Below are 27,174 nucleotides of genomic sequence, written 5' to 3'. Positions count from 1 at the left end.
TTAGATCCACTATGGACTGGACTCTCACTATTATGTTAGATCCACTATGGAATGGACTTTCACAATATTATGTTAGATCCACTATGGACTGGACTTTCACAATATTATATTAGATCCACTATGGACTGGACTTTCACAATATTATGTTAGATCCACTATGGACTGGACTCTCACTACTATGTTAGATCCACTATGGAATGGACTTTCACAATATTATGTTAGATCCACTATGGACTGGACTTTCACAATATTATGTTAGATCCACTATGGACTGGACTCTCACTACTATGTTAGATCCACTATGGAATGGACTTTCACAATATTATGTTAGATCCACTATGGACTGGACTCTCACTATTATGTTAGATCCACTATGGACTGGACTTTCACAATTTTATGCTAGACCCACTCGACGTCCATTGCACCGGTCTACCCTAGAAATCTGCGGTCCTCTCCAAGGTTTCTCATTGTCATCCCACTGGGTTGAGTTTTTCCTTGCCCTGATGTGGGCTCTGAACCGAGGATGTTGTTGTGGCTTGTACAGCCCTTTGAGACACTTGTGATTTAGGGCTATATAAATAAACATTGATTGATTGATTGATTCTAAAACAGAAGTGCCAAATAAGTCAAAACATATTTTTGCAGTATTTTCTAGGGAAGTGAATTTTACATCAATTCACCATTCAATTTCATTCTGATTCTTGAGCTGACAATTTGATTCAGAATTGATTCTTGGTTAACACAATTCTCGACTCAAACCGATTCCTAAACAGGCTACAGGTTACAAAAGCTACTCTTGGCTGCTGGCGTAAGAAAGCGCGGCAATGGCCTAAATCTAGAGCTGTCCGATAATGACTTTTTTGCCGATATCCCGATATTGTCCAACTCTTAATTACCGATTGCGATATCAACCGATACCGATATATACAGTCGTGGAATTAACACATTATTATGCCTAATTTTGTTGTGATGCCCCGCTGGATGCATTAAACAATGTAACAAAGTTTTCCAAAATAAATCAACTCAAGTTATGGAAAAAAATGCCGGCATGGCACTGCCATATTTATTATTGAAGTCACAAAGTGCATTGTTTTTTTTAACATGCCTCAAAACAGCAGCTTGGAATTTGGGACATGCTCTCCCTGAGAGAACATGGGGAGGTTGAAGGGTAGCGGGGGGTGTATATTGTAGCGTACCTGAAGAGTTAGTGCTGCAAGGGGTTCTGGGTATTTGTTCTGTTGTGTTTATGTTGTGTTACGGTGCAGATGTTCTCCCGAAATGTGTTTGTCATTCTTGTTTGGTGTGGGTTCACAGTGCGGCGCATATTTGTAACGGTGTTAAAGTTGTTTATACGGCCACCCTCAGTGTGACCTGTATGGCTGTTGACCAAGTATGAATTGCATTCACTTGTGTGTGTGAAAAGCCGTAGATATTATGTGACTGGGCCGGCACGCAAAGGCAGTGCCTTTAAGGTTTATTGGCGCTCTGTACTTCTCCCTACGTCCGTGTACACAGCGGCGTTTAAAAAGTCATACATTTTACTTTTACAAACAGATACCGATAATTTTGAAATCGATACCGATAATTTCCGATATTATATTTTAAAGCATTTATCGGCCGATAATATCGGCAGTTCGATATTATCGGACATCCCTACCTAAAACAGTCACGAACGCCCCTCTAGAGGGCCTACGAAAATTGTCTGTTTGACAATATCAAACAAGTCCAGAGCTAAAGTCAATCGAGAAGTTTCTTAAGTGGTAAAGCTTTATTTTCATTTTTACTTTAATTTTATTGACAGTTCAGTTAAGAAAAATATTCATTATTAATTTTGTTTATTTATTTTAGCACTACATAATAGTATGTAAATGTATTTTTCATCAGTTATTTATGAGTCCCTTCTTAGATTGATTGATTGATTGATTGATTGAAACTTTTATTAGTAGATTGCACTGTACAGTACATATTCCGTACAATTGACCGTACAATCAATTCATGGTAATATTAGGCAGTATATTTGCTTAGTACTTATTTTTCTAATCAGCCTGACCTAAGCCTAAGCCTAATGTGTTAAATAAATCATCTCTTTGATTAACCCATGGTTTTAATATAGTTTGATAAGGTTGTAGACTTTAAGTAGTTGTTAGGTGTAAGTACTGTAGTAGATTAGACACAATTATTGTAGACGATAAAAATCAAGAGTAATATTACTAATTCAGGGTTAATATTTGAGTGCGCCCCACAAGTGGAGAAGTTAAACCCCCGACGTCAAAAAAAAGTAAAAAAAATATTTTTATTTATTTATTTATTTATTTATCGATTTAGATTTCCAGCTCCTCTTTTATATTTTCCCCATATTTTGTGTATTTAATCTTGCTTAGGTTTTTGCAGTGTTCCAAGAGTCGCATACAGGAACATTTATTTACTTACTAAGGGTGTCTCGATCCAATATTGATATCGGTCCAATATCAGCAAAAAAAAAACAAGTATCAGATGATATCAACTTGAATTTAAACTCTTCGATACAAGCACTCCGATACAAGCAGTGTTTACTTGTGCAAAGCTGCGTGCTCATTTAACATCTAAATGTTCTCCAATAAGCACACAATGTTGTCAAGTCATTTACAAAAAAGGTAAACGTGGTAATTGGGAGCTAGCAACTACACAACAGCTAAGCACACAATAGCACACAAGCTAGACATACGTAATAAATATCCTTAATTGAACAATATTGTAGTGTACAACAGCACATGCGTCAATCGAAATAAGCAAGTATCAAATAATTAATAGTTGCATATATTCATGTCTGCATCGTTCAATTTATTCCGTCTGTCGTATTTATTCTAATGAATTATTTGTGCCACTAGATGTTGCTAAAAATACAATAACCAGTAATCACTCGATCAAACCTTTGCTAACATTCCACGCTACAAAATAACAAAAGTATATATGATTCCTGCGGATTAATATTGGTACCGGCCAATGCTGTAGGTTCCAATATCAGAAGCTAAAAAGTTTTATCCGTCCATCCATCCATCCATTTACTACCGCTTATTCCCTTCGGGGTCGCGGGGGGTGCTGGAGCCTATCTCAGCTACAATCGGGCGGAAGGCGGGGTACACCCTGGACAAGTCGCCACCTCATCGCAGGGCCAACACAGATAGACAGACAACATTCACACTCACATTCACACACTAGGGCCAATTTAGTGTTGCCAATCAACTTATCCCCAGGTGCGAACACCCTCAATTCATATATATAACAATTGAACATTGACATTTCAAGAGAAAATAATAAGATTGTTACTTGTAATGGTTTGACATCTTGCCACGTTTTAATGTTAAGGGTCTTATTCCTCCTTTGTAGTCTTCTAACGCGAGCCACGTTTAATTAAAAAAGCAACAGGTCGAAAATAATCCCCTGACTTTTGACATTTCTGCCTTAATACCACAGAAAATGTGTTCTTTTCAACTGGATTTTCCATCATATAATCTGGCTGAATATATGTCTTGTATAACATTTTGAATATGCTTCGCTGTTCTTCAAGAGCTTAACAAGGTGAAGCGGCGTTAACGCCGTTCACATTTGAACCGGTACGGAGCGCTACACATTTTCAGTACTTTTGTGTTGGTTAATAAATATAAACAGTTTTTGATAATAAAATCTCATTTTTAATTGCAACATTTATTATAATAACTGCTCTTCAGTTCTTATATCTTGTGTAATACATTTCTGAATGTCAATGACAGTTGCAAGTCCAAGATGTTAGATGGCAGTAGTGTACAGTGCAGTGTTTTTGTCTGGTGTGCCGCGGGAGATTATGTAATTTCACCTAATTGGGTTAAAAATATTTTTTGCAAACCAGTAAATATAATTCGCAAATGTGTCTGTGCTGTCTAGAGCTCGGCAGAGTAACCGTGTAATACTCTTCCATATCAGTAGGTGGCAGTAGGTAGCTAATTGGTTTGTAGATGTCGGGAACGACGACGATGGTTTGCAGGTAAAAAGGTATCTAAAGCTTAAACGAAAAATAAATAAAAGGCAAGTGCCACTAAGAAAAGGCATTGAAGCTTAGGGATGGCTATGCAAAACGAAGCTAAAACTGAACTGGCTGCAAAGTAAACAAAAACAGAATGCTGGACGACAGCAAAGACTTACAGGGTGTGGAGCAGCAGACGGCGTCCACAAAGTACATCCGTACATGACATGACAATCAACAACAAAATAGGAGTGCAAGACAAGAACTAAAACACTACACAGAGGAAAACACCAAAAAACTCAAAATGTGATGTGACAGGTCGTGACGGTACACCTACTACTTTGAGACAAGAGCTATAGTGATGCATGGTTGGTTATGGTTCAAAGACATATCCAACAATTGCGAGAACAACTTTTTATCGTCAATATCGACTACTGAGTTTCCTTTTTTAAATGTTTTCTGCTGGTGGTGTGCCTCGGGATTTTTTTCAATTAAAAAAATGTGCCTTGGCTCAGAAAAGGTTGAAAAACACTGCTATAGTGTATGGTATGTTGCTGTTTAGTCTTTTGTTGTGCCCTAAAAAGAGTTAACACTGGAAGTATTGCGCTTACAAGTTGATTGATGTAACGCGTATCCAATTTGGAGGCGTTGACATCGCCATGGAAAATCGCTAATGCTAATGAGTAGCACGTCAATGTATATTAGCATCAAGCTAATGCATTTTTGGAAAAGTGGAGCCTGACTTTTGCTGTGTTGGCGTTGAAAATTGCAACACTGCCTTCAGTCGAGGTAGTTTGGCTGAGTCCGCGCTCAGCGCTGCTGGAGTGATCGCCAAAGTGCCAAAGTGCGAAGAGGCTGAGCAACCCAGGTACTGTAAAATAGCACCTATGGATTTTCCAACAATCGGTGCTCAGTAAGTCCGGCGGGATTCAAATCGGTGCCAAAAAAAGTACGGTATTCGGTACCCATTACTGGTTAATAGTAGAGATGTCCGATAATATCGGACTGCCGATATTATCGGCCGATAAATGCTTTAAAATGTAATATCGGAAATTATCGGTATCGGTTTCAAAAAGTAAAATGTATGACTTTTTAAAACGCCGCTGTGTACACGGACGTAGGGAGAAGTACAGAGCGCCAATAAACCTTAAAGGCACTGCCTTTGCGTGCCGGACCAGTCCCATAATATCTACGGCTTTTCACACACAAATGTGAATGCAGCCATACAGGTCACACTGAGGGTGCCGTATAAACAACTTTAACACTGTTACAAATATGCGCCACACTGTGAACCCACACCAAACAAGAATGACAAACACATTTCGGGAGAACATCCGCACCGTAACACAACATAAACACAGCAGAACAAATACCCAGAACCCCTTGCAGCACTAACTCTTCCGGGACGCTACAATATACCCCTCCCATCCCCCCTACCCCCCACCTCAACCTCGCCCACCTCAACCTCCTCATGCTCTCTCAGAGAGAGCATGTCCCAAATTCCAAGCTGCTGTTTTGAGGCATGTTAAAAAAAATAATGCACTTTGTGACTTCAATAATAAATATGGCAGTGCCATGTTGGCATTTTTTTTCCATAACTTGAGTTGATTTATTTTTGGAAAACCTTGTTACATTGTTTAATGAATAATAACAAAATTAGGCATAATAATGTGTTAATTCCAAGACTGTATATATCGGTATCGGTTGATATCGGAATCGGTAATTAAGAGTCTGACTATCGGATATCGGCAAAAAAGCCATTATCAAACATCTCTAGTTAATAGTATAAAATAGTGTGTTAACTTTGAGAATAAGTCAGGACGTGTTATTGTGACACTCTTAACTGCTTACTTCATGCAACTTGCAACTATTTTTATTTCATTTTGGGGGGAATAAGTGATGCAAAAAAGCACCAAAGAAAATGCAAATATAATCAATCCTTTGAGGACACATGACAGCGGTTGGAAGGCTGGGGCAAGTTTTCCTTTTAAATTCTGAATTGCGTAACCTCACGGTGCGTTCGACTTTAGAAGTTTCTCCCTGCCTCCTTGAGTGTGAAAGTTAAAGTATCGAGTTCATCCTTTAATGCTCGCTGATCTGAGGTCTCAACTCCAAAAGGTTTATGGGACTTCAGAGGCGTATATTTCCTCCTGAAATTTTCAGGTACATTCCCCACGACCACAGGAGTGCTTGGCTGTCGGGATTCCACTGTGTAATATTCCATAAATCAAGTGTGTTACAAAGACAAAAGCCCCCTCCTGTAGCTCTTCAAACAAACTTGGCCTTTTTTCCCCTGCCTTCTCCGTTGAGACTTTGAGAGAGCACTGGGCCAAATAAGAGGGATTCTTTTCTTATTCGTTTTCTCAAAAAAAAAAAAAAATAAACGATCCAATCGCCATTCAAATTGAGGGGGGGTCGTAATTTTTGTCGATTGTGTGTTGGAGACAGAACCGCCCCCCCGCCGTGTCGCCGTGAGCCGCTTCTTTACGGATCGGACCTCCTGAGTCCCGACTACGGCGGTGGCTTAGGGGGGGGGAAGGTGGCTGGAATGATGCTGTGTGCGCTTTCACGCGGCGGTGAGAAATGACTCGTAAAAGCGTGTCTCCGGCGACTTCTGAAGAGTAAGGCGGCGAGAAGAAAGGGGCTCCATATTAAGTAGTGCTGTCAAGGAATGCAGAGTTGTGGCTCGGCTCTCTGCTGTGCGAACCTCGCTGGAGTTATCTGGAACTTTCCAACAACACCCAAGTGTGCAGACGACCAAAAAACAAGAGCTTGCTTCTCGTGTTTTCACAAACAGGATATGCACCACATGCCGCTAATATCACAAGGGATGAAAATTGAAAAAAAGAATAGTCCCTTGACGTCCCCCGCAGGCGCAAGACATTGAAGCAACGTTGAGAATTTGTTGAATTAGGTCCTGACGTTGAGCAACTCAAACATAACGTTGAAACAACATGCTTTTTAAAGACGTTTAATCAATGCTGGGTTTTGACCTTGATTTCAACCATTGAATTTTGGTCATTTCCCAACCAATATTCTACAACACAACTACAACGTTGAAACAACATGCTTTTTAAAGACGTTTAATCAATGCTGGGTTCTGACCTTGATTTTAACCATTGAAATTTGGTAATTTCCCAACCAATATTCTACAACCCAAATACAACATTGAAAGAACATGCTTTTTAAAGACGTTTAATCAATGCTGGGTTCTGACCTTGATTTTAACCATTGAATTTTGGTCATTTTCCAACCAATATTCTACAACACAAATACAACATTGAAACAACATGCTTTTTGACGACGTTTAATCAATGTTGGGTTCTGACGTTGCTTTGACCATTGAAATTTGGTCATTTTCCAACCAATAATCTACAACACAAATACAACGTTGAAACAACATGCTTTTTGACGACGTTTAATCAATATTGGGTTCTGACCTTGATTTTAACCATTGAATTTTGGTAATTTCCCAACCAATATTCTTCAACTCAAACATAACGTTGAAACAACACGCTTTTAGACAACGTTACAACAATGTTGGATTCTGACGTTGATTTGACCATTGAATTTTGGTCATTTCCCAACCAATATTCTACAACACAAATACAACGTTGAAACAACATGCTTTTTAAAGACGTTTAATCAATGCTGGGTTCTGACCTTGATTTTAACAATTGAATTTTGGTCATTTCCCAACCAATATTCTACAACACAAATACAAAGTTGAAACAACATGCTTTTTAAAGACGTTTAATCAATGCTGGGTTCTGACCTTGATTTTAACCATTGAATTTTGGTAATTTCCCAACCAATATTCTTCAACACAAATACAACGTTTAAACAACATGCTTTTTGACAACGTTTAATCAATATTGGGTTCTGACCTTGATTTTAACCTTTGAATTTTGGTCATTTCCCAACCAATATTCTACAACTCAAACATAACGTTGAAACAACATGCTTTTTGACGACGTTACAACAATGTTGGATTCTGACGTTGATTTGACCATTTAAAATTGGTCATTTCCCAACCAATATTCTCCAACACAAACATAACGTTGAAACAACATGCTTTTTAAAGACGTTTAATCAATGTTGGGTTCTGACCTTGATTTTAACCATTGAATTTTGGTCATTTCCCAACCAATATTCTCCAACACAAATACAACGTTGAAACAACATGCTTTTTAAAGACGTTTAATCAATGCTGGGTTCTGACCTTGATTTTAACCATTGAATTTTGGTCATTTCCCAACCAATATTCTACAACTCAAACATAACGTTGAAACAACATGCTTTTTGACGACGTTACAACAATGTTGGATTCTGACGTTGATTTGACCATTGAAAATTGGTCATTTCCCAACCAATATTCTCCAACACAAATACAATGTTGAAACAACATGCTTTTTAGACATTTAATCAATGCTGGGTTCTGACGTTGATTTTGACCATTGAAATTTGGTCATTTCACAACCAATATTCTACAACACAAATACAACGTTGAAACAACATGCTTTTTAAAGACGTTTAATCAATGCTGGGTTCTGACCTTGATTTTAACCATTGAATTTTGGTCATTTTCCAACCAACATTCTACAACACAAATACAACGTTTAAACAACATGCTTTTTGACGACGTTTAATCAATGCTGGGTTCTGACCTTGATTTTAACCATTGAATTTTGGTCATTTCCCAACCAATATTCTACAACCCAAATACAACATTGAAGGAACATGCTTTTTAAAGTCGTTTAATCCAATGCTGGGCTCTGATGTTGATTTGACCGTTGAATTTTGGTCATTTCCCAACCTGTAACGTGGTTCCAATGTTGGACATCAACGTTGTCTTAATTTACAAATACAAGTATTTTGCAACGTTGTTTCAAAGTCAGTTTTAAAGTACAGTGTATGTACAATCAACGTTATATCAATGTCTTGTGTCTGCTGGGGTTACACTCCTATCAATTATGCAGTTACTGGTTATGACCGGAAGGTCTTTGACACACTATGTCATCATGATGTCGAAATGGTGGGTTTTGTTCTTTGTCTCATGCTACATAACATCGGTTAGCTCCTGTAAAGACTATAACGTAAAGAATCTTTGGAACAGCTTTTTTGAAAGCGAAGCTATGATGAATTGTGTCATCTCTGACTTATAAACGTTACAATGTTGGATAATCATGTTTAATAATTCCAAAGCATCAAATCGTGTTTTGGCGTGAGCTTGCACGGTGTTATGCATGTAAGTCATGCAGTGACATAAAAACTGCTAAAAACAGTTTTTATTATGCTGAATTGAACGGCGAGTGTGCAGACGTACCTAATGTTGTGAGCGAGTGAATCTATATAATGTTTAAGAAGTTTATTTTAGACCGTGTCTGGAAAATAAATAGCATTGATGACTTCATGATATATATTTAAACAGTGCACATTTTCAAAACATAAATTATGATCCTTTTGGATAGGGTGGGCATGGTTTCATTCGCAATCTGGGAATCGAAAACGAGTTACAAAAGTGACTGTGAAGCAAAATCTATGCAAAATTTACACCAAAGGATATCCAATACATATCATCTTGACCAGGGGTTCTCAACGTTTCGACCTCGAAGCCCAACTTTTCCACGACATAGGGGCCCGAAGCCCACTCAAATTACATCTAACCTACTTACATTTTAACAGGACAGACCTTGTCAAATGATATGAAACCATGTGGGAATCACAAAAAATATTATCAAGGCTTAGGTCTGGCTGATTACAAAAATAAATACTAATCAAATATACTGCTAAAGAAGGGACTGTAGCGGTTGCTTTAAGAACATAATTCACCACACCTTTTTACTTGACTTTGTCGTCATTATTCACTGTCATTGTTCTATTGTGCACATAACAATGTCGTTCTTGTTTAGCATTCATATACTGTATGCAGTTAAGAGTGAGTAATTCGGTGCGGCCCCTTTAAGTGACCTTTAGGAGATTTACCCAAAGGTGGGGGTTTGTTGTGACCGCCTTTTTGAGTCTCTTTGATGTAAGCAGTCATTCAGTCTCGTCTTGGATGAAATAAACGGCGCACACGTTTTTGTGTGTCAAAATATACTTCAAGTTGTCTTGTTTTCGCGTTACAAGCGTAACACGACTCATAAAAAACGATGATAAATACATTCACACACAATAATGCAGTGCTAAAATAAATTCTAACTAAATTAATAATAAATAAACTTAAGGAAATTTAAGTTAATCACTTTAGTCATAATTTTTTGCGCTAAAGAAACTTCTCTATGATTTCTTCTTCTGCTTGTTTGATACTGTCATTACTGCCACAAGTGGTGGTAAAGTGTATTACAACTTAGTACCGCTGCGGCCCATACGGACAACAACTGAGAAACAGATGTTTCTTGCCAGCCCTCTCAGGGACGCTTGTGACCCAACATTGGGCCCAATGGTTACGAAACACTGATCTTGACCACATGAAAGTATTTTAAATGTTAATTAAAATCATCATAGATCCCCTTTAAGTGGACGATGAGAACCAGTTCTCAGTTGAAAGCTGTTTGTTTGCCCAAGCTGCATGTGCATGCCACCTGACTGGCGACTGGACGAGGAAATGAGTCAGAGTCAAAGGAAACGTAGTAACATTTGGATTCACTTTTCTTGTTCACATGTAACACCAGGTAGGGCAGTAAATTTTGCATTCACATTTTTACCCTATCCTAATTTTCATTCTAGTTGTATTTATATTTGTTATATATTATATTTCCGTCTTATATTTCTTATATTTTTTAGGTGAGCAACAGTTCAAAATATCAATGTCACTGTCAAAGCATGGGGATACGGCACCACCTTATGTTTGCCATGAAAACACAACAACATTTTAATTATAGTCAATATTTCAAAATAATTCCTACCAATAGAGTAATATTGGTGTACATTTTAATTATTTTGATTCACATGTAATCTTATAACTGCTACCAGTGATTGATTATTTGAGTAAAAGGAACAGCTAAACAAGATCCAGCTCTCTTCACAGAGTCATAAATCTCATCTCTCCTGAAATGTGCTTAAAAGTTGGGGCAAACGAAAAATCATGAGGAAAAAGCAAGAAAGAATGACACCTAAAGAAGACACAGAAGTCCCTTGAAAAACCGAACAAAGATTAAAAAAAAACTCCATACGGAATCCAGAAGTTTCTCTGGAAATTTCTTTAGCAGTCAAGAAGAGATGTGACATTGGGAAAATGCGAGGAGAGGTCAGTAAAATACGGAGAAATGTGACCTCAAGAGTAAAATACGGGAGTTTTCCGGACAAATCTGGAGTGATGTGAAGTTGTGAGTAAAGTAAAGGAGTATCCTGGGAAAATCTAAAGCAATAATGGAGAAATGTGATGCGAGGAGGAGCAATAAAATGCAAGAGTCTCTTGCAAAAATCTGGCAAGTATACTGTAGACTTTTACCCAAAAACTCTTTGCCCAAATGTTGAGTAATCTCAATAAAGTAAAAAGCAAAAGGAACATTCCATTTGAAAACATTCCATAGCATGTATACGAACAGATCAACTCAAATACAGCCAGCTTATACCAAATAATTTACTTTTAGAGACTACTTACGATATTAACAGACTTTGTGAACTATGGATCACTACATGCCGCAGTCCACAAACCATCTGGGCTATGGACCTAGGTAATGCATTCATTTGCAAATCATCTTAACGATAGCCAAGAGGTATTCCATTCCTTCTAAGAGTTCTTGAAGTGCATGTACATCTGTCTTCATAATACCCTACTCCTCTTATATTTACCCAGAAGCCTTTGTGCCTCAGTTACAAAAGGAAACAAATGAGCAACATAACCACTATTTATAGCTTTAGCCATGAGGAGGTGATTTGTTTGGATCCCAGGCGCTGTTACCATGGCAAATTAGTGCTGGGGGAACAAGCACTGGCTGTGTTTTTGGAGCAAGCAAAATTCATATTTGAAAGCATGTGGACTAATAAAGAACAGAACATTCCAGGAGATAAAATCAGTTGAAGGCACTAAATTGGGATTTAAAAACGGCGGTGTAAATGAAGCCTTAGAAGAGCTGATTAAATGAGGGTGCAGTCTTTTTTTGTTATGTGGTTCGCAAATACATTCGTCTTTTCCGGACACGTGTCGCAAGACCAAAGGGAGAAGATGAAAAGGCACTGGAGAAGAGTGAAAGGAAAACAACTCGGTTCATTTACTGGGTCGGAGGAAGACTGAGTTTCCTCTGAGCCTTATGAAGACGAGTGCATCACATTATCCCCATCTGCACTGGCCTGAGACCAAGGTCCTACTTGACCCACAGTTAAGTAGTGTGAAGTGGTATGTGGACCAAATTAGTGGGCGGTTCAACTTCCAGACAAGTGTAGCGGCAACGCCCTAAAATATCCTGAATGGACAATAACCTATTCCCCAACAGGAAGCCCCAACCCCCGCTAGACAACACTTTATTGTGATACTGCGGAAGAAAACAAGTGGCGTGTTTCGGTTCGTCTTCTCGATACGACTCCCTGGATGCGGTGGCAAGGAAATCACTTACAGACGGGCTTGCGAGTGAAACGGGGGGGGGTTAGTGGTTCGGATAGCCTTTGGAAAATGTGCTTCTCCTCAATGCAGCCCATTCTACGCAGAGCTTTACTCGGCTTAACGGGGAGGGTACTAATGAATTCCAGGTCGACGTACACAGCGGAGAGTAGAGCTATTGTTCGGATCCACGACAAAATGTGCTCTTCTTCCTCAAGGCAATCGGCGAGCGAGCTGAATTCCAACCGGAAAATCCCCTGGCGGAATTGTCTTGGCATCGGTCTCTGCGTCAGCGTTTCATCCCCACGCTCAGTGAACAATCCGACAAAAGCCGCAGGTTTAAGACGTACAGAGCGCATTGAGATTTTCTTTGTTAACGCAATTGCCTGAAAGAAAATATTCTTCTCCCGCCTATTTTGCAGTCTGGGCCTAGAGGCTGCAGTGCAATTAGCGGAGGTCATTCCTCTTGAATACTTTCAAGCCTTGGCATCAATTACGGAACAAGCTTTGGCACAGGATATGGTAGCTTTCATGACTAAATCTTTTGTACTGTCGTATTCTAAGGACACACCTAAAACGACTGACGTTGGGCAGCACTTTTTCAGGTTCCATGCTTTAAAACATTGAGGTAGACTTCACCTGTGCAGCTTTCTAGGACCCACAGGAAGTTGCAAGTTATCTCAAACTTTTGTGTAGCAAGACACGCTCACCAAAAACGCAAAACATACTTTGTGATTAGGGATGTCCGATAATGGCTTTTTGCCGATATCCGATATTCCGATGTTGTCCAACTCTTTAATTACCGATACCGATATCAACCGATATATGCAGTCGTGGAATTAACACATTATTATGCCTAATTTGGACAACCAGGTATGGTGAAGATAAGGTACTTTAAAAAAAATAAAATAAAATAAGATAAATAAATTAAAAACATTTTCTTGAATAAAAAAGAAAGTAAAACAATATAAAAACAGTTACATAGAAACTAGTAATTAATGAAAATTAGTGAAATGAACTGTTAAAAGTTAGTACTATTAGTAGACCAGAAGCACGCACAATCATGTGTGCTTACGGACTGTATCCCTTGCAGACTGTATTGATATATATTGATATATAATGTAGGAACCAGAATATTAATAACAGAAAGAAACAACCCTTTTGTGTGAATGATTGTGAATGGGGGAGGGAGGTTTTTTGGGTTGGTGCACAGTAGGAGTCTGTTCTCCAAGATAAATGCTGTACATTTTTATGACAGTACTTCATAAAGATACTGTAGTTGTTTGTAGTATATTGTGTTGATTGTATACAATATTTCTTATATAAAAGTTAGCTTTTCTTTTTAAAGGCCATGTTACGTGTTAAAATTGTGCTGTTTTTGGGAGACAAAACAGATTAAATTGATTTCAGTTCATTTACAGTAAGTGCGTGACAATTTCTTGCAGTACGGACTGCGTTACAGAACACATTAAACTCGTGTCCTGAGCTACCACTGTACTTAATAGTAACGGAACCCATATGTTGTCACTTGCAACATTTATTGAAATTATCCATTTATTTGTACTCAATATCCTGTCAATTACAGTTCAACATGTGGTGTCGACTCCGATATTTATTTTGGGGAGGCAGGAACATTAGTTTTGCTCGGCGGTAGAAGATTGCTCCTGTGCTACAATGTGTGATGAGGAGTCACTGAGTATTTGGCTCGACTTGCCTTGGAAGCTGAACCAGATGCCTCTTAGTCAAATCTCCCAAGGAATGGTGTGACGATGGAGGCTTTGCTTCCGTCTGTCCTTGCTGACAGCAAATGAAAGTGATTGTCCTGGTTTATATTTGCCATTCTAGCTGCTGAGCTGTGAGGGTTCATTGAAAGGATAAGGAACTAAAAAGGACACTCTGTTGTTTAGTAATTGATGACGATGCAGCACAGGCAAAAAAGCACAATCACTTCTTCCCACGACGAGAAAAATACTTTATCCAGTTATAAAGTTCTTTGTTTGGCATCTTTTCTACTTATTGTCCCAATTGTAGTCTGCTGTATCAGGAATGTCAGCCGTGGCAGCAGGCCAACCCTGTTGTTGATGTTGAAGGAATATTTTGGGCCTCAGGAACTCATGGGAAAGTCCTAACTTTGACACATTAGTGTCTATCTTTGCATCACTGTTCCAAAAATCCACTAATTTAGAACCAGGGACCTTCAGTTTGACCTAAAGAGCCTCTGTATCGGGAGATGACTCCTGGAAACCCCCGCCCCTCTATGTACATCTCACAACAGTTAAGGGGAAGTCCATGTTGAGGAAATGGTTGTCTTGGCGGCCGTCCAGCATAATCTCCTATGTGCAATGGGAAATAATTGACTTCCTTCATGGTTTACTGCATTTGCTGAGGACCACGGAGAGCACAGTCCAAGTTAGAAGGCGGAATTTGCATCCCATTGGAAGCATATCAACTAAGCAGCTGCACCAGAATATTCCATATCTGCATGAAAACTCATAATAAGTTGTAATTGGTATCTTAGTGATGAAATACTTAATGCCAGATGAGCCTCTCTGGAACAGCTGGAGGAACCTAAAAAGTGTCATAACCCCAATAGAATGTATCTGGCTCCTCTGTTGACATGGGACCATGACTGCAGCCCTAAATAACCAATTGCAACATCTTTTTCCTTATAGAATCCTACTTTGGGGACAGCTTCTGCAACATCCAAGCTTTCCAAGATATATCCACCTTCCATGTGTCACTACAGATGAAGACAAGTCGCAGAAGCGGCCTGTTGCTACTGGCTGCCGGAATGGAGGACTACCTGTTCATTGAACTCCAGAATGGAAAAATACAGGTGAGTAGGTCAAATGGAAGAGAGGCAAGCAAGTAAATCACTGTGTATAATGCAATGGTAATTTGATATATTTCATTTCCCTGTAGGCTCGGATGAACCTGGGGGCGGGTGAGGTGACCCTGTCATCCTCACAAGGTCTCCAGCTGAACAATCTTCTAGAGCACAAAGTCTCCCTTACACTTCAAGACGCCAAGCTCACCATGACAGTTGACGAGCTCTTCTCCACCTACGTCCCTGTGAGCATAGACGGGGAGCAGCTTAACATTGACCTGGGTATTTGGCTCGGAGGTGCCGGAGATCTTGACGCTCCCTACCTTAGCAACGCCATTCCACCTTTCCGAGGATGCATGACTGACGTCAAATTTGAGTCCCATGACTTTGACATTCTCAGCACACTGTTTAAACAATGCCACGACACAAAGGGATCCTGCAGCAGTGAGTTTGAAGCGGGTGATGGAGAGGCGACCAGTTTCAGCACTCCTGATTCTTTTGTCTCCTTTCCCACTTGGAGTGGTGCAAGCGGAGCACCGAGAGTTTTGGAGTTCCTCATGAAAACCACCATTGAGGACGCCCTTCTCGTTTTCCACCCTGGGAGAGAGAGCGACTTCATTGCTCTTGGCATTGTAAAAGGCTACCTGAAAGGTTTGCTGGATTACGGAAAGGGCATGGAGGTGCTTGAGAACACAAAGGTGCAGCTGGATGACGATCAGTGGCACAGAGTTAAGGTGCAGGTCAGTCAGGAATCGTTTGATGTTAATGTCGACAGCGAGGTAGTCTCCCTACCTCTTGACTCGTCACAAAAACTGGACTTGGTAGGAAACTTGTATTTAGGAGGCATCCAGGCTAAAATGAAGGATCTCTTTCGTGAGAGTGGGTCACTGAACCGTGCAGAGGACGAGATGACCGCGGAGTCTTTTATCGGATGCTTGGGCGAGATCAAAGTCAATCAGAAGGATAGGAGCCTCCAGGATGCTCTGGTAACCAAAGATGTTCACGTTAAATGTGAAGGAGAGGACTATGACTACTCTAGTTATTATGACACTGATGCAACGACAACTTCCCCACCGCCCCGCACCCGCTACGTGGATATTGAGACAACTGAATCGCATTGCTACCCAACAGACGACATGCCAGAGGTATTCAAAAACGTAACTAAGCTCCTTGAGGTTACGCCGCTGCTTGTACCTGAAGGGGGAGAAGTTATTCTTACCGTGGACAACCTCAGTCCAACCTTTGACCTCAGCGCTGCAGGGATGCGTCAGTCGCAGATTGTCTTTTCTCTCAAGAGCGACCCCTGGTATGGTGTGGTTGATATGAATATCAACACAAAGCGCACACAAAAATTCACTCTTTTGGACGTTGTCAACCAGAAAATCAAGTACATGCACGATGGGCATGAAAGGCACGCAGATAGAATTCACCTGGATGTGGTTGCTAGCAGTAACAGCTACCTTCCAGAATGTCTTAAAACATCGCAGAGTTACGTGGTACCAGTTGAAATCCTTCCCGTCAATGACATACCACAACTGAGCGGAGGAGAAATCACCATTACAGAGAACGGCAGGACTCGCTTGAGCTCCAGCTTAATCAAAATCACGGATTCTGACACCCGCTGTGACAACTTAGTGGTAATTGTCACCTCAGAGCCTACCATGGAAGCAGGTTACCTTGAGAACAAGCAGGAGCCAGGACGAAGGCTCACAGAGTTCACTTGCAGGGAACTTAAGGAAGGGAACATCTATTATGTACACAAAGGAGGTGAAGCTGATTCAATAACCCTAGAAGTATCGGACAGACAATCTGTCAGCCACTCTGCAACTTTTAAACTGGCTTTGACGCAGCCACACATGACAATAGTAACCAATACTGGCCTTGCCTTGGCTCAAGGTAGCAACGCTTCAATTGGTATTAACAACTTGGCTGTCCTAACACACCCTCGTAATGGAGATGTTATTTATAACATCACACAGCCGCTGATGTTTGGGGAACTGAAAATAATGACAGGTGATGGCATGTGGAAGCCAGTGAATTCGTTTCAGCAATCCGATCTGGATCAAAACCACCTTAGGTACATCAGCACGGATTCAAGTGACCAAGAAGATGTTGTCGAGGAAAGGATTCAGTTTGACACACACCTGGGAAAGTTCTCCCTGTGGAATAACACATTCTTAGTCAAGATCATGCCTTCTCTTGTGAAACTCTCCACACTGGTCCCACTAGAAATGCAGTCTGGTGAGGAAGCAACAATTGGACCCACTGAGCTTCAGGCAGAGGTGAAAGGAAAAAACTCAGAACCTGAATCTGTTAAGTACATCCTTGTCAAGCCTCCGACACTGGGTAGTCTCCAGCTACTGGACGTAGATTTGACTGATGGAGATACCTTTACCCAGAGAGACATTATGGACAATTATATCACCTACAAAGTCCCAATGCGAAAAGCTGTGGAAAGTACAGATCAATTCCAGTTCAAAGTATTTGCAGAGGATCAGTACTCTCCTTTGTACACATTCCCAATTAACATCCTCGCTGATCCGGATGCCCCCACTCTAACCAATGAGGCGCTAATTGTCCTACATGGTAGTGAGGGTGTTGTGGACAAAAGTCATCTTTGGATTGAATCAACTAGCCTTACAGATTTTATGTACCAGATCACTCAAGAACCGAAACATGGGCGACTCATAAGGGAGTCCCCACCTGGTCAGCCTCGATTTGAGGGAGCGATTAGAGTGTTCAGTAATGAAGACCTCCAACTCAACAGGCTAATATACCAGCATGATGGTTCCAGGACAGTTAGTGATGACTTTCACTTCACTGTGTTTGATCAGGACGCAGACAAATTTGGGGTTCAGGAAACAATCAGTGGCATTTTCAGGATATCAATCCAAAGCAAGAACGAGCACGCTCCCCTGCAGGTTGTTGACAAGGTTTTCGACGTGGTCCGCCATGGTCAGCGCCTACTAACGACTGATTATATCTGCTTCAAGGACGACGACGCAGGTTTTAATGAATCCCAGATTGTCTATTCTCGTGAGGGAATCCTCTCTGGCAACATTGTCTCCGCGCTGAATCCCTCGCAATCCCTTTTCCGTTTCACACAAGCCGACCTGCGCGCTAAAAAGGTCCTCTTCATTCATCACGGAGCCGATCAAGAACGCTTCTCGCTGCAAGTGTCCGACGGCTTTCACAAGACAACCGCTCTGCTGCAGATCCAAGCCAGCGAAGCCTACCTCCGAGTGGTCAACAACACCATGATCGTCATTGACCACGGAGGCACCATGACCCTCGACACGACGCTGCTGAGTGCCGAGTCCAACATGGACATCAAGCATGACGGTGAGATCGCGTTTCACGTCACGTCCCCTCCAAGTGACGGCAGGATCATCGTCAGCGGGGTTGAGGCCTCGGAATTCACCCAGGAGGACTTGAAGAAGGGTGTTGTGTCCTACGAACATAACTATGAAAGTCAAAGGTCTAAAGATGCCTTCAGCTTCACGCTCAAAGCAGGAGGACGTTCAGTGGAGGGCACATTCAGGATCAAAATATTCAAACAAAGTTACTTCTCCGGGCCTGTGGTGCTAACCAATGAAGTCATTATTGCCTACGAGGGGGAGCACACCGTTATCAACTCAAACTATCTCAAGGTAATTCTCCCTGACACTGTAAATACTCTGTGCGAAAATGTTATGTGGCCAAAAGCTTACACATCAGTTTCCATGAATTTACTTTGCGTGTGACATAATTATTCATCTCTTTCCAAGTTTATTTGATGAGATGCGGTCTGCTTTTTCACTCCGCCAATGCCTCGTCTGTAATCTCCATCGCAGCCACATGAAAGTGGCACCAAATGTGACGGCACGGCCACCGCTTTTAATCTAGTTTATGTACTAAATTGCAGTCTATTAAGTGTGGAAAACAGAGCACTGTGTATCCCGCCGGGAGCTTCCTGAAGCCCACTGTAATTTGTACGAGGGGCATGCTTGCAGTTCGTCCGGAAAGGACTTAATGGGATTCAAGTCATCCGTCAAGTCTGAACACGTTGAACTTTGAGACTAATGAAGAGCAATTTTGATAGCAAAACTCCCAATATATACATTTCATATCCGCTGTACAAAGGGGGTAAGAATGGAAAAAAACAACAACAACAAAAACCAGCATGCATACATCCTCAGCCTTGATGGCACTGTGTTTACAAGTGGTAAAATATTGACTTGGCTTGTGGGAGTGCATCTAATATGTTTCCTACTACGCTATGAAATGCAAAGCAGTGTGATGGAAAATACTGTGAAAGGGAGCTATGACTGCTAAACAGGCTCGGGGGCTCCCGGGAGCTGATTAAAAACTTCTCCGAGTAGGATGACCGTAAATCTGCCTGTGCGTAAATGTGTAACATGACGCAAGTCTACAGCCGTGTCCCAATTTCACACACCAGTGTTAATGAAGTTGTGAGCGCATATATTCTGTATTCTTAACCCCGAATTATACAAAAATAATGGTCTCAAAGTGACAGGAAGTAGCACTCGTTGCCAACTGAAAGTTAAGACAGCCTTTGAGAGTTATTTTACTTAATTTGATTTGTTCACTTGGACCCATGTTGCAATATTATTGAATTTTTTGTCAGGTGTGAGACTTCTTTTGTTACAGCAGCAGCTTTAGGGAAACTGCACTTTTTGGGGAATTTTGCCTATCATTCACAATCCTTATGTATGACAAAAACACATACCGTATCTTTCGGACTATAAGTCGCAGTTTTTTTTCATAGTTTGGCCGGGGGTGCAACTTATACTCAAGAGCGACTTATGTGTGAAATTATTAACACATTACCGTAAATTATCAAATAATATTATTTAGCTCATTCACGTAAGAGACTAGACGTATAAGATTTCATGGGATTTAGCGATTAGGAGTGACAGATTGTTAGGTAAACGTATAGCATGTTCTATATGTTATAGTTATTTGAATGACTCTTACCATAATATGTTACGTTAACATACCAGGCACGTTCTCAGTTGGTTATTTATGCCTAATATAACGTACACTTATTCAGCCTGTTGTTCACTATTCTTTATTTATTTTAAATTGCCTTTCAAATGTCTATTCTTGGTGTTGGATTTTATCAAATAAATTTCCCCAAAAAATGCGACTTATACTCCAGTGCGACTTATATATGTTTTTTTCCTTCTTTATTATGCATTTTCGGCCGGTGCGACTTATACTCCGGATCGACTTATACTCCGAAAAATACGGTATGTTTGTCTTTTTTTTTTAGCATTCTGAGTCATAAACTACGGCAAGTACGAGGTCAACAATGCAGCTAATAGGGGTAATCCGTTGTACCCATAAAACCTTCTAAAAACTAAGGAAAAGAGCCAACAATACTCCATTTATAGCTCATGACCTGAATATTAAAGTATTAGCAATATTGTTATAATAAGCGCTAACGCAGAGGAACTACTTTTAGCAGCGCCGTGATCACAAAGCTAATGCTGCTATTGACATACTGAACCGGTGAGCTGCTGCATCGGCTCTGAGTTGATCGAAGTTAATTCTAGATTATAAATCATGCCTCTCACTTGTACAGTAGAAGGTTGTGGCCATAAACCGAGAAGTTAGTCAATTTTGACATTCAACTTAAACCCGGAGATGGCGAAAAAGAGACAAAAAGACGCCTGTTTCATTTTTGTTTTTTGATTTTTTTTCACCTGCGTAAGGATTATAATCATAATCTAAACAAGAATATATACATATTTGGTATCCCTGTGAGAGCAGACGTTGTGCAGTAAGTGATTGTTTTATTACATTCATAGTTTGTATTTCTTGTTTAGCACTTAGCTACTGCTACTTGCTGGATGTGTTTATCTTTCAGCTTCTAAAACTTGTTCAACCTCCGTATATTCAGGCTCAAAAATATAAGGTTCTGGATCATCATTTGTCCCAAAGTGGCCTTTGTCGTCTCTCATGAAGTCGGTCATGATTAGTAGTGTTGTTGTTGTTGAAGGAAATAGCAAACGTTGTGTCGCGTCTGATTTTAATATGCTGCCATATGATTAAAATAAGCAAAATACGTAAATATTACATGTTGTAATGGATGTGCCTGTTACTACATTGCATTAGGGTTGTACGGTATACCGGTATTGGTATAGTACTAATACTAATGGATCATATTCAGTACTATACTGCCTCTAAAAAGTAACGGTTAATAATTTTGACAAAATAATAGAATGGAAAATGACAATATGTTACTGCATATGTCAGCAGACTAATTAGGAGCCTTTGTTTGCTTACTTACTACTAAAATAAAAGTTGTCTAGTATGTTCACTATTTTATTTAAGGACTAACTTGCAATAAGAAACATATGTTTAATGTACCGTAAGATTTTTTGTTAAAATAAAGCCAATAATGCAAAAGGACCGGAAAGTATCGAAAATCAATTTTGGTACCGGTACCAGGACCAAAATACTGGTATCAGGACAACACTACATTGCAAATATAAAACCTTTATGTTTTTAGAGCGCTTTATCGGCGGAGTAGAGCAAATCCCACTATCTTCTTTGTTTTCTGACTTTTGCTAGCTTTTATTTATGATTTAGAATGCATAGAAAAAGAAAAATGTGTATTTGTGTCTTACTTAAGGATTGTAAATGATAGGCAAAATTGCCCCAAAAAAGTGTGTTTCTCCTTTAAATGCTTACCACACCACAGTGAAAAAGGAAGTAACACGTTTAAAAGTAACGCAATTACAGAAACTATTCAAGTAAAGCAGGGGTGTCAAACGTACGGCCCGAGGGCCGGATCAGGCCCGCTAATAGGTTTTATCCGGCCCGTGGGAAGAGTTTGCGAAGTATAAAAATGAACCTGAAATTTTTGAATGAAAGAAAAAGCTGTTCTAAATGTGTCCACTGGATGTCGCAATAGCAATTTTGTAGCTGATGCTACATATGTACAAAATAAAGCACATGATGTTAGTACATCAGTCGAGGAAAAGGATCAAACTACATAAATAACATCCTGTAATTTGATTTTGATATAATTTTTTATCTTGATTGAAAATTAACACCAATGAGTTGACTGATAAACATTATCACATAATTTATTCGGATAATATAAATAATGACAAATAAATTATTAACCGCACCATGTAAGTGTAAAAAAAACAAAAAACAACAACATTATGATTTGTACATTTTCAGAATGTGCTTGTTCTATTTTTAAACAAAGAAAACAATCTGAAGTTGTGTTTATTTTTAAATGATCGTGCCGTGATTTTAACAGTAGATTTTTGTCCATGTGGCCCCCGATCTAAAATGAGTTTGACACCCCTGAAGTAAAGTAAGGCACAACTACTACACATTTTGGGTCATATTCTACACTGCAAAAACTGAAATCTAAGTAAGATTAAATATCCCAAATAAGGGTGATATTTGCTTATTTTATGTCTGATAAGATAATTCTTCTCACTAAGCAGATTTTATGTAGAGTCTTTTACTTGTTTTAAGTGTTTTGGTCCTAAATGATCTCAGTAAGATATTACAGCTTGTTGCTGAGATTTTATGACCTATATTGAGTAAAACATGCTTGAAACTAGAATATCAACTAATGCATAGCTGGGCCATCAACACTCACAAGTATAAAACTACTTTTTTAAAGTAATAATTTCTTACTTCAAGCATGACAAAAAAAAATCATGATGCCGAGCGCATATCATTATGTCAAGATAATGGCACTAGCATTTACTTCATTTAAAGGGGAACATTATCACAATTTCAGAAGGGTTAAAACCATTAAAAATCAGTTCCCAGTGGCTAATTATATTTTTCGAAGTTTTTTTCAAAATTTTACCCATCACGCAATATCACTAAAAAAAGCTTCAAAGTGCCTGATTTTAACCATCGTTATATACACCCGTCCATTTTCCTGTGACGTCACATAGTGAAGCCAACACAAACAAACATGGCGGAAAGAACAGCAAGCTATAGCGACATTAGCTTGGATTCAGACTCGGATTTCAGCGGCTTAAGCGATTCAACAGATTACGCATGTATTGAAACGGATGGTTGTAGTGTGGAGGCAGGTAGCAAAAACAAAATTGAAGAAGAAACTGAAGCTATTGAGCCATATCGGTTTGAACCGTATGCAAGCGAAAACGACGAAAACGACACGACAGCCAGCGACACGGGAGAAAGCGAGGACGAATTCGGCGATCGCTTTCTAACCAACGATTGGTATGTGTTTGTTTGGCATTAAAGGAAACTAACAACTATGAACTAGGTTTACAGCATATGAAATACATTTGGCAACAACATGCACTTTGAGAGTGCAGACAGCCCAATTTTCATCAATTAATATATTCTGTAGACATACCCTCATCCGCGCTCTTTTCCTGAAAGCTGATCTGTCCAGTTTTGGAGTTGATGTCAGCAGGCCAGGGAAGCTAGGGTCGATATTCTTCTCTTGATCATCTTCGGTGGCATAAGGGACGGTGTGAGCCAAGACATCCAGGGGGTTTAGCTCGCTCGTCTGCGGGAACAAACTGCCGCCATTGCTTGCCGTGCTACCGAGGTCCTTTGTCCCTGAATTGCTCACACACTCCGGCAGATTCAATGGGGGTCTGGCGGCAGATTTCTTTGACTTTATCGTTGGAAATGCATCTGCTTTGAGTGTCGCAGGATATCCACACATTCTTGCCATCTCTGTCGTAGCATAGCTTTCGTCGGTAAAGTGTGCGGAACAAACGTCCAATTTCTTGCCACTTTCGCATCTTTGGGCCACTGGTGCAACTTGAATCCGTCCTTGTTCGTGTTGTTACACCCTCCGACAACACACCGACGAGGCATGATGTCTCCAAGGTACGGAAAACAGTCGAAAAAACGGAAAATAACAGACCTGATTTGACTCGGTGTTTGAGAAAATGGCGGATTGCTTCCCGATGTGACGCTACGTTGTGACGTCATCGCTCCGAGAGCGAATATTAGAAAGGCGCTTAATTCGCCAAAATTCACCCATTTAGAGTTCGGAAATCGGTTAAAAAAATATATGGTCTTTTTTCTGCAACATCAAGGTATATATTGACGCTTACATAGGTCTGGTGATAATGTTCCCCTTTAAGAATATTTTTCAACATATTGAGCAAAAAGGTGTCTTTTTTTTTCTACCAAGAAAAGTGCATTTGCTATTAGTGAGAATATACTTATTTTAAGGTATTTTTAGGTTCATTGAGGTTAGCTCATTTTACTTGTTTTGGAAAGTCTTGACAAGCCAAATTTTCTTGTTCTATTGGCAGATAATTTGGCTTAGTTCAAATAAAATACCCCTAATTTTTGTATTTTTTTTTCTTGTTTTTGAACACTGACTTTTTGCAGTGTATCTTATATTCTTATGGTGACCACACATCTCTTGCGACCGGCCTTTTCCCATGACTTTGGTTTCTGATCAAGTCCCACCTTCCTGCTTCAGGTCAATTCGAGTTATCAAAATTCATAACCTTTAGTCTTCTCGTTAAAGGCTATCAGTGCAATATTTCTGCAGTTGTTTTCATTTGATTATTTCCTTTAGGCAACACTAACTGGACCGACACTGCTTATTCCCTCATTTAGGTGGAGCAAGCGGACATCCTGCCAACAGAGATGGTGTTTACCATCAAAGAGCCGCCGCGCCTCGGCCACGTGGTCAAGCTCACAAACAGCTCCGACGGCACAGACACGCCGCTCCTCGACTACATTCACTCATTCACGCAGGACGACGTCCAGCACGGCCGTATCCTCTACGTGTCTGCATCCATCCAGGTTTGCTCTTCGCTTCCTGGCATGCGATTAATCTCTAAAGCCCGACGTATGGCGAACAACTGCGTCTTCTACAGGGTCTTGACGGCTTCACCATGGACGTCAGCAATGGTTTCACCATGTTGGAGGACCTGCGCGTCACCGCCAACATCGTGCCTCGCCTCATCCCCATCCAGACCTTCAACTTCACCGTGAAGGAAGGCCTCAGGCATATCGTTGACGACAAGGTCATCAACATCTCGCACCCCTTCTACAACTCCATCAACATCGAGTTTGTGGTGGAGGAGCCGCCGCAGCACGGGGAGATACGTTACAAGGACGGAGACGAGGTCACTTACTTCACGTGGGAGGAGGTACGGTATTAAACTAAACGAGAATAAATATAGTCTATATATATAATAGGAGCTGTCTGCTGTTTTTCTAAAGTTCTATGGCAAAAACGCCACCCAAAGATCCTCTATATGACAGGAGCTCTATGCTGTTTTGTAAGTTATACTGCAAAAACGCCAGCCAAAGATCCTCTATATGACAGGAGCTCTATGCTGTTTTGCAAGTTATACTGCAAAAACTCTAACCAAAGATCCTCTATCTGACAAGAGCTCTATGCTGTTTTGTAAGTTATACTGCAAAAACGCAAGCCAAAGATCCTCTATATGACAGGAGCTCTATACTGTTTTGTAAGTTATACTGCAAAATTGCGAGCCAAAGATCCTCCATATGACAGGAGCTCTATGCTGTTTTGTAAGTTATACTGCAAAAACGCCAGCCAAAGATCCTCTAAATGACAGGAGCTCTATACTGTTTTGTAAGTTATACTGCAAAATTGCGAGCCAAAGATCCTCCATATGACAGGAGCTCTATGCTGTTTTGTAAGTTATACTGCAAAAACGCCAGCCAAAGATCCTCTATATGACAGGAGCTCTATGCTGTTTTGTAAGTTATACTGCAAAAACGCCAGCCAAAGATCCTCTATATGCCAGGAGCTCTATGCTGTTTCGTAAGTTATACTGCAAAAACGCAAGCCAAAGATCCTCTATATGACAGGAGCTCTATACTGTTTTGTAAGTTATACTGCAAAAACGTGATCCAAAGATCCTCCTGTTTTGTAAGTTATACTGCAAAAACACCAGCCAAAGATCCTCCAGGAGCTCTATGCTGTTTTGTAAGTTATACTGCAAAAACGCCAGCCAAAGATCCTCTATATGACAGGAGCTCTATGCTGTTTTGTAAGTTATACTGCAAAAACGCCAGCCAAAGATCCTCTATATGACAGGAGCTCTATGCTGTTTTGTAAGTTATACTGCAAAAGCGCGAGCCAAAGATCCTCTATATGACAGGAGCTCTATGCTGTTTTGTAAGTTATACTGCAAAAACGCCAGCCAAAGATCCTCTATACGACAGGAGCTCTATGCTGTTTTGTAAGTTATACTGCAAAAACGCCAGCCAAAGATCCTCTATATGACAGGAGCTCTATGCTGTTTTGTAAGTTATACTGCAAAAACGCAAGCCAAAGATCCTCTATATGACAGGAGCTCTATGCTGTTTTATAAGTTATACTGCAAAAACGCCAGCCAAAGATCCTCTATAAGACAGGAGCTCTATGCTGTTTTGTAAGTTATCCTGCAAAAACGCGAGCCAAAGATCCTCCATATGACAGGAGCTCTATGCTGTTTTGTAAGTTATACTGCAAAAACGCCAGCCAAAGATCCTCTATATGACAGGAGCTCTATGCTGTTTTGTAAGTTATACTGCAAAAATGCCAGCCAAAGATCCTCCTTATGACAGGAGCTCTATGCTGTTTTGTAAGTTATACTCAAAAACGCGATCCAAAGATCCTCCATATGACAGGAGCTCTATGCTGTTTTGTAAGTTATACTGCAAAAACGCCAGCCAAAGATTCTCTAAAAGACAGGAGCTCTATGCTGTTTTGTAAGTTGTACTGCAAAAACGCGAACCAAAGATCCACTATATGACAGGAGCTCTATGATGTTTTGTAAGTTGTACTGCAAAAACGCCAGCCAAAGGTCCTCTATATGACAG

The 27,174-nt window shown here is 40.2% G+C and overlaps 1 protein-coding gene across 1 annotated transcript in view; it reads left to right on the top strand.

Moving 5' to 3' along the window:
- The window catches only part of cspg4 (chondroitin sulfate proteoglycan 4), a 162,881-nt gene that overhangs the window by 100,262 nt on the left and 35,445 nt on the right, over positions 1-27,174 (top strand). Inside the window, exons 2-5 of the mRNA XM_061924899.2 lie at positions 15,194-15,357; positions 15,444-18,998; positions 24,949-25,137; positions 25,212-25,487. Of these exons, the coding sequence (XP_061780883.2) occupies positions 15,194-15,357; positions 15,444-18,998; positions 24,949-25,137; positions 25,212-25,487 (4,184 nt within the window). The remainder of the gene's footprint in view (positions 1-15,193; positions 15,358-15,443; positions 18,999-24,948; positions 25,138-25,211; positions 25,488-27,174) is intronic.

Source organism: Nerophis lumbriciformis, linkage group LG29 (genome assembly GCF_033978685.3).
Source record: "Nerophis lumbriciformis linkage group LG29, RoL_Nlum_v2.1, whole genome shotgun sequence".
NCBI classification, from domain to species: Eukaryota; Metazoa; Chordata; class Actinopteri; order Syngnathiformes; family Syngnathidae; genus Nerophis; species Nerophis lumbriciformis.
The sequence above is the reverse complement of the archived record's forward strand: the minus strand, read 5'-3'. Positions and strand labels throughout refer to the sequence as shown.